The sequence below is a fragment of the Passer domesticus genome, chromosome 9, assembly GCF_036417665.1.
Source record: "Passer domesticus isolate bPasDom1 chromosome 9, bPasDom1.hap1, whole genome shotgun sequence".
Classification (NCBI taxonomy): domain Eukaryota; kingdom Metazoa; phylum Chordata; class Aves; order Passeriformes; family Passeridae; genus Passer; species Passer domesticus.
Window position 1 is genome coordinate 38,792,320 of NC_087482.1, and position 14,448 is coordinate 38,806,767.

General features: G+C 47.4%; 1 protein-coding gene and 1 long non-coding RNA gene across 2 annotated transcripts in view; one reads left to right on the plus strand and one right to left on the minus strand.

The window, feature by feature from the left end:
• Positions 1–3,719: 3,719 nt before the first annotated feature.
• LOC135308127 (uncharacterized) lies at positions 3,720–13,942 on the minus strand. Its single transcript, XR_010368658.1, has 2 exons — positions 13,664–13,942; positions 3,720–5,895 (listed from the first exon to the last, which is right to left on the minus strand). It is a non-coding gene; the product is annotated as an uncharacterized LOC135308127 (long non-coding RNA).
• Positions 12,240–14,448, plus strand: part of PTPRG (protein tyrosine phosphatase receptor type G) — a 391,280-nt gene continuing 389,071 nt past the window's right edge. Inside the window, exon 1 of the mRNA XM_064432899.1 lies at positions 12,240–13,163. Coding sequence (XP_064288969.1) covers positions 13,079–13,163 — 85 coding nt within the window. The 5' untranslated portion in view covers positions 12,240–13,078. The remainder of the gene's footprint in view (positions 13,164–14,448) is intronic.

The window sequence follows — 14,448 nt, forward strand, 5'->3', positions numbered from 1 at the left end:
CCTCTGGTTTTCTGGGACTTGACCCATCTTCCACAGGTTCTCAGAGATGATAACTAAGAATTACGAAATTGCACTGGTTAATTCCTTAACCACTTTAGGTCTTGCTGTCTACAATACATATAACTTAACTAAATCTTCAGTAATTCTTTCTCTATTCTACTTCACACTCCTTTGCCCTGTTAAAACAAAATTATCAAGTTACAATTAACCTTTTTTAGGAAAGGCCCAAAGACAGCATTTCATGAGTGAGCAAAATTGCCACTGCACCTCTTGGCTCCTTTCCCCCTTCAAAGAAAATCCCACAAAGCTTTTGAGAGGGAGAATTAGCAAAAAGTAAAGTAAGAAAATAGCAAAAGCTGTTATGGCAACTTGAACACTTCCCTGTTTATCTCTTTGTGTTGTTTGCTAGACTTCCCTCTTTGTTCTAATTAATTGACAAACTCTTGCTAGAGTCATTCATTTCTCAAAACTTATTTATTTTGCCTCACAACATTTATTTGCACAGCACTACTGTTGTGTACAAAGATTACTCTTTAATGGAGTTCAGAACACCCTTGCACAGCATGCAATTCTGTTCAGTCCAAAGAATACAATACACCGTATACTGAGTCTGTAACTTCAATTAATCTTATTTGGTTTTACTCTGCTTGATTACTCTTTATGTGTTTTCTTAAAGTCATGTGTTTTTTTACTTTTTATTTTGACTATTCTAATTACTTGCTTCCACACAATATTTACAAGGATATTCCACAGCTCTTTTCAAAGCAGTTTGCATTAACCAACTGGAATAGATTTGCTTTTGCAATACCAAAATTAAAAGAATACAATCTTTTTAGATCTCAAGTATGTATTTAAATTAAAAAATAATTAAAAACTGTAACTCCATACTTTAAAATTTGAGACATCGGATAAAATGTTGGCACAGTTTCAGCATGTCTGGATGTGAACACACCCCATGTGGAGGTCTGCTTTAGAGGCTATCTGGGCTGCAGCCACACAAAGCACAGCAGGAAGATTCATCTGTGTATTCCTGGAGAACAAATACAGATGACTATTGGCAGTGCTGGTCTGAACCTCCACCCAGGTTTGATCTTCAGAGCTGGCTTACAGAAAATAAAAGGAAATAAACCTGCAGGACTTTAAGGGGAGTAAGCATCACCTGCAGCAAGACTGAGACGTGACACCTTGGCAGAGGCAGAGGACATCAGTACTGCTGATGGTGCAGCCAGTGTGGGCTCTGCTGGAGCAGCACCTAGCCCGATCTGTCTGGGGCAGAGGAAAATAATGCAGTTGGCCTCCTTGCAGAGCCTCCAGCAGATCCTGGCATTCAGTCAGGCTCTCAAGTCAGCTGCTGTCAGTCCCCAAGCAGGCAGGATGAGCTGTGTGTGCTCCCAGGGCAGGCCCAGGCGCCGGCCCAGCTCCTGAGCCCGGCCCAGCGCGGATCCCCCCAGGCTGAGGATCAGTGCCAGGTGCTGCCCTGGAGCTGCCCCAGCCCTTCGGCAGAGCCTGCGACCTCCAGCTGACACGGAGCCAACACCAAGGGCTCTGGAGGGAGTGCAGCTGCTGGGAATGCCATCCAGACTCTTGCTGGCCAAAGGAACGCACCTCCTGTACTCTGACTGTGCTGGTTATTTCCCTGAGGACAGAGAGGGTCTGCGGAGTCCCACGGGGAAAAGCGAAGCTGTGGTTTGGATCTCATTGTGGTTATTTAAGTGACCGGTTAAGCCCGAGTCTGTCAGTGATAGATAGAAATAACACCTGCCTGATCTGAAAACAGGAGCCTCAGTGACTTCACCATGCACTGCAGATAAGCAATATCTTGCCTGGTCACAGATGCCCGTGTTAAAACTGCTATTGCTGCCAGTGTCTGAGAGGGCAGCTGCCTCCATCTGCACATCCAACAGATGCACAGATGCCACTGGTACCTCTGCTTGCTAGATAAAGCCAGCCAGCAATATCAGCAGACCCCAAGCCAGCTTCATATAAGCAGCATGGGCACTGGTGACATGTGAGGGCATGCAGAGCTGCTCTCACACATACTGACTGTGACACTGTCAAGTGCTCAGTTAAGGGTGGGGATGGCTGCTGCCAAATATTTCACATGCAGAAAGAAAGCCAAGTTATTTATCTCATTTTATTTACAGTAATAGGGGACTGTTGAACAGCATGTAAGTGCACTGCAATAAAATCGATAAAGAATATTAAAAGCAGAAATAAAGATCAGCCAATATAAGGAAAATACTGACTTGAATGAAAGGATCTGAGAGGAGTGAACACTCAACAGTTCAGGAAAACCAACCCACCAAAACAAACGAGAATGATTCCCGGGTTTGATTAGATAAATCCTCAGCCTTTCACTAAAACAAAACACCCTTGACATGATGGTTTCTCTGAAGCCTCCAAAGAAAATTTTTCTCAGCCTACTTGAAAAATGTTCATAATCAAGGACCTGAAAATCCATAATCTCTACTTGGTCTGATCTCAGGTGACTAATTCCAGAAATGGATTTACCTGCACTGACACTGAAGGACTAGAACCAAAAGAGAGCATTTAACAATTCAGAAGCCAGTCTGTCCATTCTAATATCAACATGAGTTTTGCCATTGGTCTTAAAATAGTGGCAGAAATTCTTACCCCATGTAGAGGGATGCTGGATTACTTTCCCTTCAGATATAAGCAATAGATGGCTGGTACTCTAAGCATGACTGAAAGGTTTATCTTTGGTGAATATACTCAGATTTTGAGACAAAGTTTAATGGGCAAAGCTCAAGTCTGACTGGAAAAGCTGTTTTCTGGATCACTGACCCAAATAAGTCCAGTTTGTGAATGATCTATGTGATAATGTACAAAAAAAATGGTTTAAAAAAACTAAGTTGAGTTTGCTGTCAAGCCGATTTTTGCTGCTTTAACTGGACTTTGAAGGAGCTATCAAAGACAGCTGCCCATTAGTGGAGGTTACAGCAAAAGCCACCACTGTCCTTTGCTGAAAGCCCAGCACCCATTGCCTGAGCCCCTCAGGTTGTTTGTAAGGGCTGCATTGAACCAGCTCCCTGCTGTCATTGCAGCCCTGCCTTAGAGACAGCACCTGGCTTCTTTCTAACCAGACTATGGAAAATGGGGAGAACAATATAAAGAAGAAAATTAGTAAACAAGTTGAAATCTTTTACCTGAAAGTGTATTTGATCCACACCAATCCTTTGGTTTGAAGCTATGGTCCCCTTGAAAGTTTCTGAACTTTTCTCAAAGGTAGAAATTTTGAACTATGATTGTTTGATAGTGGCTGGTTTTTAACTGTTCTTTCCTTCATTCTTTTCTGCCACAGAATGTCTTAAAATTAATTATTTGAGGGTTCCATTCTTTACTTTTCAATTTTTCTATTTCACTATTATTAATCTGTCCTGTTCTGCTGCTTTCAATTTTTTTCCCCCTCTGGTAAAGTTAAAGGACAGAATGAAATATTAAAAAGAACTATGTCAATGACTTGGCTGGTAACTAAAGGGTTACAAATATTTTCAGTTGCACATTCCAGCTCCACAGATCCCAAATTATTGTCCAGGTAATTGTATTGAAAGTGGTTCACATTCGTATTCATAACTGCTAGGCCCCAAAAAACCCAGAGAGTAATGAAAAATACTGTGGTCATTTCTCATACTGAGAGTGGCCTCTGCAGTAGAGAATGAGAGGTAGGAGGGGGGGTCCAATGAGGAAATAATAAAAATCAGCTTCAGAAAATTTTTATTAATGCTGTAAATAAATATTTGCATAGAAGAAAGTTTTAAAATACAAACACACTTGTGCATTTAACAGAATGCTTTGATTCCATATTGTAGTTCAGCTAAAAATTCTATGCCACAGAAAGCAGTAATTATTTCAGCTTTGCATATTGTAAACCTGGTCACTGTCATTCTTTCTTTGCCTCCACATGCCTCAATGCCATTTTCTACAATCGTGGGGAGATTGCCTTGGCTCTCACTCAGCTGGCTCAGCTAATGCAATTCACAGGCCTTCAAATGTAAGCTTGTAAACTATTTAGTTCTTTTTCTCTCTAACAGCTTGTCTATTAACAGCTCATTGAATGGAGGAGGGAGAAGAAGCTAGTGAGACCTCTCTTGGTATTGTTCAGCAGTGACCCTGGCTCCCTCGGATTGGTGGCCAGTGCTCGCTGAGCAGCGTTTGTCAGTACGTGTTGTTTTGCTGGATAATGGTGTATTGTGTGAGCAGCAGTCTGGATTAGTAGCAGGTAACAATAAACTGGCAGAGTCTCCTGTGTAACATGGTTAGGTCGAAAGAACCGTGTATAAAAATCCAAGGGAATGTTCGTTAGGATGCCCTGAGTACTGCAAGAAAACCTGTGCCGTGCTGAGAGATCTCTGTCCCAGCTTCCCTCTGCGCATTGCTCAGGACCCGCATCACCGCTGTGCCCTGCACATGGGGATGGAGCTGGGCAGTGAGGATGGTTCACTGCTGCAGGACTTGCAGGCTGCGTGTCCACTGCTCATGGCCTGTGCTTACTGAAGGCGGCTTTTGTAGGATCATTAAATCTACAGCATCAGAGCCTGCCCACACGGTGCCCGTGCCCGGTTTTCCTGCAGCTATCTGGTGGAGGGCTGTGCAACCTTTGCAGTGAGAAATGCGATGATGAGCAGGGCCTGGCTCCTGCTCCAGCGCTGCTGCTCCACTGCCGCTGTCAGATTCCGTGCTGTCCTGTCACGCAATGAGCTGCCACACCCTCTGCTTTCCCAATGGATTACACAAAATCACTATATTTTATTGCTGATGGCTGAGATTTCTTTAACTTTTCTTAGTGTTCTACATGGCATCACCAGTCAAGCTGGTGGCTCGGCGTTCAGTGAAGAGAATCATGCTTGGCACAGACTTCTCCCCCTCCAAAAACCCCGACCCGCCGCACTTAGAGGCCGCTCTGTTGCAGAAACACCGCGTCCCCAGCTTGGCTTTTTGCTGTGCTAAGTGTTGCAGATCTCGTGTTTTGTCCCAGACAGACTGACGAGGCGGCAGCACGGAGAAATCAGGTTTCCGAGGAGTGATTTATGAGACGCGAACTTGGCCGTGCGCGCATTGCGACTCCCCCGTGTGGCTCGAAGCCGCCTCCGGCTCAGCCCCGGGCTGGGACTGCCCGGGCATCATCGCTCCCGTGCTCACAACTGGCCGTCGGTTTGCCATTAATATTGACCCCGAGAGAATAATGTCGTTCTGGTGTGTTTCTGCTACAGGAAAAAAAAACCAACCCCCCCCCCAAAAAAAAGTAATATTTTACCAACTGTACTAACTGATGCTGCTCATCATCTTTTCCTATGAAGTAATCTTAACAATTTAATTCTCAGTTTCCTTTCCCCCCATTAATATGTCTTAAGATGATACCTTTAATAGATGCTAAAATCTATTTGGACATCAGTAGTTATTTTAAAAGTGGCATTATAAATTTGTGTGGACTAACACAACAGTTCAAGGTTCTAAACGCACATTAGTTGTACTCCTCTTCGGTCACCTATGATAAACATTCCCCCTTTTGGCTTAGCTACAAAAGCCTAGTTTTCAGTCCAGAATTTAATATTTTTACCTAAAACCACACAAAAAAAACCAAACACCCCCCCCCCCCCAAAAAAAAAAAGCCCCACAAAACCAGTTTCTACTACTATCTTTTGTATATCTTATATATATTTTCTTGGGCATGGGCCAGAGAAAGAAATGGTCTTCTTCCAAATTAAAGGGTTTGACTCTGTCCCACGTTACACTGCCTCAAATTACCTGTCAGCTGCATGAAGAGAAGTTAGACTTACAATAACATAGACAAAGGCAGAATTGGGCCCAGCATTTATTATGTTTATTAAAGTGCTTATTGCTTTCAGGAACTTGGCATCCTCTTCTCCCATTCATCTGAAATCAACAAAAAGAGATGCTGAAATTTTAAAATGTTTTAAACCCTCCGACACTGTAGCCGTGAGCAGGACGCATTGTAACTACCAGAACTTGATGGCATCATGAACATGAAATCTGGGGAGAAAAGATAAGCCTTGCCACACTCCCACAGTAGCAAAACACTGTAGAAAGTAACAACTGCATTTTTGTGGTATTTGGTCACATCCCTCCTTGCACTGGCAAAACTTTGACTTAGACCCAAGTAGGTGCAGTTCCAGGAAAGTGAATGCCCAGTGGAGTTGTGCCCAGCTGCAGTGGATCTGTATTTGATGACAATTGAAAAGATGAATGAAAATCATTTCAGTTGCATTAGGGATGTAAGCTGTCAGGGATTTGGATTACTGCTTATTCAATGTTTTGGACGGCGTCTTTACGCTTCCAAGAAATCCTTTTTAGTCCAGGCAACAAGAGGAGACAGGATGAACTCCGAGCAAGAAACTGGAGTTTGCAGACAAGTAGCTCATGCTCCTGACACTGGAAAATAAGGGAATGGAAAGTAAAATAGAGAAAACAAAGGAGACTTTGTGGGTGTGCTGTACTGCCAAACCTCAGTGGCCTGGTTACATTGTTGTTGTTTATCTATCTCCATCGGTGCTTATGGGTATGTATTGATCTGAATAACTCATGTCTGAGGGGTCACTGGGGCATCTGATTTTATCCCTTTCTTTGGGAGGTTTATTAATATTGACACTTCTTCATTTAATTGGGGCACTGGCTATGGAATCCTTTTTTAATGGAATCATATTAGCTAATGTACTGCCTGTCCACACTCAAATCCAGAGTGCTTTACACAAGTCTATATCTGAGTATCTGCTAATGTTAAGAAAAAAATACACAAACACTAAAAACACAGATATCTGAAACCAGAGAGGAATAGCAAAAACAGAGCTATGCTGGTATCTGAAATCTGCATTTCTCTGTTGCAACACAGAAACCCAAAATAAAACAACAGTTACTTTTCCTGTACTTCACTGTTATTTCTTTCCTTGTTCTGTCAAGGCTGTTCCTCCCCACACCCACCCACCAGGGGCTGCATTAGCTTCTGAAATGCAGTTATTCACATCTGTACAAACTCTTGCAAGACATTACCAACTAAAAAAGATAGCCAGAGCATACAAGTTTGCACATCATCTTATTCCTGCAGTCAGAGAGAGTGTATCTCTGAGTGAACATGGGTATGGCAAATGTTGCTCTTTAACTTTCTCTTCTTTCCTTAAACAGATTGGGAGTCTGCTTCTACCATTTATAGAACAGATTTTTGTTTCTTGAAAGTGCTCTCCTGGGACTGACTAGGAAAGTGGTTTTTTGCAGTCTGCTTGATTGGTCTTCATTGTGGAGCAATTTCGGGGGCCTGGCTTTGGACACCATTTGCAATGGGTTTACAGCAGAAGGTCATGCGTTGTTACAGAGTCATTACTGCCTCTGCCCTTGGGACCACAGCCCACCTGTGTCTTTACCCTTCACCAGTAGCTTCTGACACATCTTTTTGACATCCGTGCAGGAGGGCAGGGACATATCACACTAACTTCTTTGGCAGAAATCAGCAGTGCACTGAAAGAGGGCAAAGGAAGAGCAGAAATTCCACCTTCAATGAATTTATTAATTCTCATCAATTTTGTCTGTGTTTTTAATGATGTATGCATGAGGCCTTTTAAAGAGTAGGTATCTCATTATGATTCTGGCTTTGTGGAGTCCAGGAAGACAAGGGGGCTGGAATGTGGGTATACCAGAGACAAGAAGATTGCTCATGCTAACTGTGTCTGTAACATGTCTAGATCCAGCACACCACACCCCTGCTGCTCCTTACAGCAGCTTATATTCAGCCTGAGTTCACACTGCCTGCAAACCCTGCCTGTCCTTGAGTCAGCTTCACTGTGCAGAAAAACCCAACAGTTGCAGTTATCTCCCTGGCAAGCTGCACGGTAGTGGAAAAACATTGAGCATGAATAGAGCCTTCTCACTCAAAGCATTTCTGCTTCTCTGCAGCTGAGGATCCCAAGACTTTCATTAAACCCAAATAGTACTGAAACCTACAAAAAATATTTGCATCAATAATGGAAGACCCTCAGTCTGTTGTCTCATTAGTTTCATTAATTCTGCCAAGGCAGTAATTCCCACTGAGTCACAGACATGGTCACAGACAAGCAGGACAGAAAACTGGGTCTTTTATCTCATCCCTCAGCTCTAGTCATGAACATGCTTGCTCTGCTCGCTGCCACAATGATGATAGATTTTTATATTCTTCTCTTAACAGGAGAGGATTTGTGAATTAAACACACTCAGGGCCCTAGCAAGGTCGTACCACAGGACTCTGAACTACAGCTGCTTTTGAAAGAGAAACTCGCTGCTGATCAGTCCAACCCTCCACATACACTTTTACAAACACAGCCATTTTGAGGCCCTTTCAGGAGACAAAAGAACTGTTTGACTTCAAGGTTAATTCCAAGTTTTCAAGTAGGCATCTCAGCATGTGACCAGGGTCTGTTCTGAGCGATTTAGCCTAAGGCTGCCCTAAGGTGGTGGCTCCTTTTTTAGAACACAAGAAAATAAATGTATTGGTCTTCCAAAAAAGCCTTGTGCAAACCCTGTGGGACACTTCCCAGCCAGGACATCTTGGAGTGTCTCTCAAGTCAGTGCTCATTCCTGTCATGCTGGTTGAGCTGTAGATGTGCAGCCTGTAACCCTTGCAGCAATCTCTGACCACAGCCTATGTCTTAGCCAGAGTTTGCATCACCCATTAACATTCTTCATACCTTTTGCTTTACCTGCATATCTGAGTTCATTTATTTTTATGTCTTCATAAATCAAACAGCACAGCCCATTGCTATGATTATATTGAAACAAAGCCCTCTCTTTTATCACAGCACTTTGCTTGCCCTCCACCTCTGGTTCTCAGCAGGTTCTCAGATGCCTTGTTAAGACCTTCAAAGCCTCACAGCACACTCTGAGAAGAATGCATCTCTCCTGAGGCTGCAAGAAACTAATTCTGCAATAGTGTAATTTATGAAACTCAGCATCCTTTTCTTCGTTTCCATGCAAAGCTGAAGAGGAACTAGGGCTGGCGAATTAATCTGGAAGTTTATACGTCACATTACTTATAATCTGAGCTGTAGCTGCTTCTTCATACTTCATGTTGAATTATCCTTTCAGGGCTAGATCCTCACCTGGTCTTTTCCCCACAGATTAACCATTCCAGTGAGGCTGGCTGTAAATAAAGGAAAATTCATCCCTTTCTTTCTAGATACAAAAAGAAGTGTAACTTTGTGTATCTGACTTTTTTCTTTGATTTTTATTTCTCCAATCCTTTACATAGTCATTATAGATGTTAAGAAGCCTGTTTTGGAAATGATTAATGCTATTAATAATTTTCTAATTCAATAAAACCTCTCATCTTTGAACTCCTTGCAATATTTTCTGCTTTCTTCAGCTTTTTACTAATTCAAACATATGACAAATACAACTCTTCGTTTCAGTTTTCTATTATTTCTCATGTCTGATCAAATAAATTAACAGACTTTCATTTCTTTCCCAGGAGTCATGCTTGTATGTTGATGAAGGCAGCATAAAAATATTTCTTCTTCAAGCAGGAGGGGGGAAAAGAAGGATAAAAGTTATCTTTTGTTCACTGTTCCAAGCAAACCAGGGCTGCTCATCCCATTCCTCTCACCTTGACATTACCCGCTTTGCTAACCATAAATACTGCAAGATTTGCAGAGCACCCTTTGGTCTGGTTTAGCTGCACTGGGTTATAATGTCCCCTCTCAACCCCTTCAATACAGCAGCAGTTATTTTAATCACACCACAGTACTTCGGTCACTGGGAAGGATCAGCTGTCCTATCAGATGTGGCTGCCGCACAGCCAGGCGGCCCCAGCCCAGAGAGCAGCACCCTGCTGATGCAGTTTGCTGTGTTTGGGTAGTTAAAGATCCGTCTGCAGGCCAATTTGTACCTGTGTATTGTTGATAGACAGCGTGCCTCGGGCACAGAGATACTGCATGCAGGAAATGGATTCTCATTTAACCGTGTTTAATTTTGTTCTCTGCATCTCCATCATCCATCTTTCCATTTCTCTGCCCACCCAAATTGCTAATGCGAAACAAAGCTACTTCTGCCACCACAGCTCCTAAACTGATGTGTGACGATGCAATGATTGATTTCCCACTCCAGGAAAAGTGGGTCATTGTACATGTTGTACCACAGCAGGCTGAACCAAGCTGGTCGTGCTGACATTGGGCTTTTACAGATTTGTTTTAAGAAGTTCAGACCTGAGGCGAGTACTGTGAATATCCAACCCGAACACCTCAGGTTTTTGATGGGAGCTCTGCCATTCTAAAATCTTCCTTAGCAGCTTAGAGAGATCTGAAGTCATCTCTGCTCCTCAGGAGACTGTACTCTGATTATGCATTTTATATCTTACTTTCATGTTTGCGCCAAGAATGGAAAATGCAAACTTCCTCCAATTCCAAAATATGGGTCCAGTTTCAGGTTTGTCATTTTCCAGGAAAGAAAACCCTAAATGAATTTAAAAATATGTTTTAAATATAAAATGGTGCAATCAACAGCTTTTGCAAAAGATTTTGAATTAGTAAGAAAAGCACTAATTCAAACTGCTCTTTGAAAAAAAAATCCACTGCTTTTACTCTTCTTTTGTGATATTGCAATAGTGTGTAATAACTTTTTTCATGTAATGAGACCTGTTGAAACCCACTTTTAAATTGAAACACTTTAAGATTGCCTCTTATGATACCACGGAGACACCACTTGAAGAGGCAAATCTCAGTATTGGTGTAGAACCTGCCTCCCTATCTGCTAAAATAGAACAGCAAAGTTGCAATCAATTGCTGAAAGGGGAATATTTTGCAGGTTTTTCTGAACAGCCCAATATGTAACTGAGCCCAGATGTCACGGCAGAATCCAAAAGGTCAAGGCAAGTGGGGATTTAATTTTGATTTTCATAGGAACAAAAAACATCTAGAAAATTTAGCTCTTAAAATCGTATCTTTGTTTTTTATGAGAGTTGAAACCATGTTCTCAGAAATTATTTAATGGACAAGTTGGATGAGACCTTTCTCCAGGGCCTATACGTTTTTGCTTTCCTTTAGACAAATCCTTAGACAAGTACCTTCTCTAATTTTTGCACAACCCAATGGGCAGTGTCCTCAAGGGCAGAGAATATCTAATCAGCTCCTTAATCCTTACACTTGAAAATCCCTACTGGGATGAGCAGTTTTGGCCAATAAGGACTGCACTTTTACCTTCCAACTGTGATTTTTGACCTGGTATGTGGGGAGAAAGTCAAAGGAAAGGCTACAAATATCTCCTGATGAGGGGCCCTTTGGATGCAGCATAATCCACAGCCTTGGCATCTTGTGATGAGGGGGATAAACCGGGATGGACACCAAGCCACTTGCAGACAGTGCTAATTACCTGAGGGCGCTGCTCTAGTGACCCCTGAGCTGAGGAAGGGGGAGAGAAAATCACTGCCGTTCCACAAATGACTTCTGAATTTTCCTACTCTGTTCCTCCTCCTGGCGACCATTCCTCTGGAAACACCACAAATGTGGAAGGTTTGCAGGTAAGTGAAGAAGAGCACGGCAAATGACAGAGCCCGAGCTGAGCACACTACTCGCTGACAAACCTGGCCAAACCCTTTCCTTTCTGAAACAGAATCCCTGGAATGGATGTAATTAACAAAGAAACAGACAAAAACTACCACTGAATGAAATCTAAGCATCAGCAGACCACAGCACAGCCAGGAAATACCAAGTACAAGCAACCATCCCTTCATCCTGAATTCACACCATTTTCTGCTTCTGTTTCCTGTGCAAAATTATCATTCATTCAGAAACTGCTGCCGGGGGGGTGTGGATGCAGAGGGGCTTGGGACAGCCTTCATCTGACTTTGCAGAAACACCAAACAATTATCTCATTTTGAGGTGGCTCTCTGGAAATATGTATGCACACTATTGGGGGGAAAAAGAGCAGTTTTGTGGGATGCTTCCAGCAATACCCAGAATGATGAGTATTACTGGGGGAAGAAAAATCGATGTGATTCTAGGGGTAGTGGGGGTGGAGGTGTCTCTTGCAGAGCCCAATAAGATACATACCACTGGAGGAGAACAAAATCTGTACGATTTCTGTGAGGATTTCTGGAAATACCCGGCACAGCTGAGATGTGTGATTCTGTGGGGGACAGATTGAAGGGGATGGGAAACTGCGTGATTTAGGGGCGGGGAGGGAGCCCTCGGACAGCACCCCGAGTGATGCACACAAGTACCGGGGGGACCACGAAGGACAGGGCCCCCTCGCAGCACCGGGGGGGGGGGGCGGCAGAACGAGACAAGAAACTCCCAACAGACACCGCCGGGGCGAGAGCGCGGAGCCCGAACCTGCGAACGGCGAATTTCCGCGGCTCGGTGACACACCGTCCCCGAGCTCCGCAGACACACACGCACACAGCCGGCGGGGCGGGAGCGTGCACGGGAGCGGGAGCGTGCACGGGAGCGGGAGCGTGCACACCAGCGCGCCCCCGCCCCGCCGCCGCGGCCGCTTTAAGGGCGGCGGGGGCGCGCCGCCGGGGCGCCCGGCGCGCCGCCGCCTCTCCTCTCCTCTCGTCTCCTCTCCTCGCCGCCGCGCCGCGCTCTCTCTCCCTCCCTCCCTCTCTCTCCCTCGCCCCGCTTTAAAGTCTCCGCCAGGATCCGGGCTCGCCCGCCACTTCCTGTACGGCAGGATGGAGCGCGCCGGGGCCCCGGCTGACCGCCGCCCGCCCGCCCGTGCGCGGAGGCGGCTGTGAGCGCCCCGTCCGCGGCATGCGCGCCCCGCCGCCGCTGCCCGCCTGAGCCGCGCCGCCCCGCGCCCGCCGAGCCGCGCGGGGGGGTCCCCGCGCCCCGCCGGCGCTCGTCGCTGTCCTCCCCCTGCCCCGCGCTTGGAGGGATTTTTTTTTTTTTCTCCCCCGTAGAGGAGGCGAGCAGGAGCCCCCCGCTTTCTCCCGCAGGAACAGGGGTGCGGGGAGAAACTTATTTTCAACAAGTTTTTTTTTTTTTTTTCCGCCGCCCCCTCCCCCCCCCCCCCTTTTTTTTTTCCCTCCCCCTGTGTGTTAATTATTTTAGCCCCTTTCCCCTTTCGATGTGCGGCTTTGGACATGCGGAGGCTACTGCAACCGTGTTGGTGGATCTTTTTCTTGAAAATCACCAGCTCCGTGCTCCATGATGTGGTGTGCTTCCCCGGTGAGTGAGCGCGGCGGCTGGGGGGGCTCCCGGTGCCTCGTCCACACGTGTCCGCGACCCCCGTGGGGAGCCGGCGGGGCACCCCGCGAGCGCGGAGGATGCGCCAGGGATGGCGGGGGCCCCTTTGCCGGGGCGGCCCCGGCGTTGGGTCTCCTCCCGCTCCGCAGCACTCTCCCGCGAGTGGGGCCGTGAGCTGGGGCTCGGCTCCGCGCTGCCGGCGCGGTGTCCCCGCTCTCCGGTGCATTGCAGCGCCCGGCGGCGCGGGGCGGGCGCGGTGGGGGGGGTCCTTGCGCGCCGCTCTTCTTTCGTGGGGCTGCCTGGAGCTCCCTTTGTGCGGCGGGACCGCCGCTCGCCGCCCCGAAAGGCAGCGTGACTCCGCGCTCCGACCCCGCGTCGCAGCCCACCCGGTTCCCCCGGCAGAAACTTCGCGCTGCGCGGGTCCCTGCCCTCCCCACCCCACTCGTGTCCGCGGTGGGGGTCCCGCCGTGCCGCGTGCTGACCTTGGCAGGGCGGGGGGGGAGTCCCGCGGGGCTGCGCGCCCGCTCCGCACCGGGACCGGAGCTGTGCAGCCACCACCGCGCACCCGCGGGAGAGGGGTTCCGCGGGCGGGGGGGCACTCGGCGACCACCCTACAGTTCTCCCCCCGCTTCGAACCCCACGGCCGGTGCCTGCGTGTCGCTTCTGGAGCCGCGGGGCCCGAGTGTTTGGGGTGGGCGCTCCCCCGCCCCGCTGCGGGACGCGCGGCCGCGCCGCTGCCCCGGCCCGGGGGAACTCGCGGGGCTGCGCAGTGCCCGGGCCGCCCGCCAGGGGCGCTGCGGAGCCGCCGGCGCCCCCGCGGGGCGCGCGCCCCCTCCGCCGGCGCGCAGCGCGAGCCCCGCCCGGCGCGCTCCCGCGGCCGCGCGCGCTCCCGCCGGGGTCCGCGGCCGCGCCGGGAAGGGCCCGGAGCCCCCCCAGGGATGGAGGGGCTGGTTTTGCCCTGGGCTTCCTCGCTCCCGGCGGGGATGGGGCGGGGGGTGCGCGGTGCGCGGCTGCGGGGGCAGCGCGGACCCCTCTTCCAGGGAGCCGAGGCTTCTCCCGTCCTTGCCGTGGACTCCTGAGGCTGCCCTGGTTGTTCGCCGCGGCCAGGTGTGCAAGAGTCTAAGGGAATAATTAAATTCTGGAGGCTCTATAGCAACTTTCACTTATGTGTTCTTTTTTTCTTTTTTTTTTTTTTCATTTAAAAAAAAAAATTCTTCCTGGAATACCCTTTATTTCCTAACACCAAATGCAGAGCTAAGCAGATAGA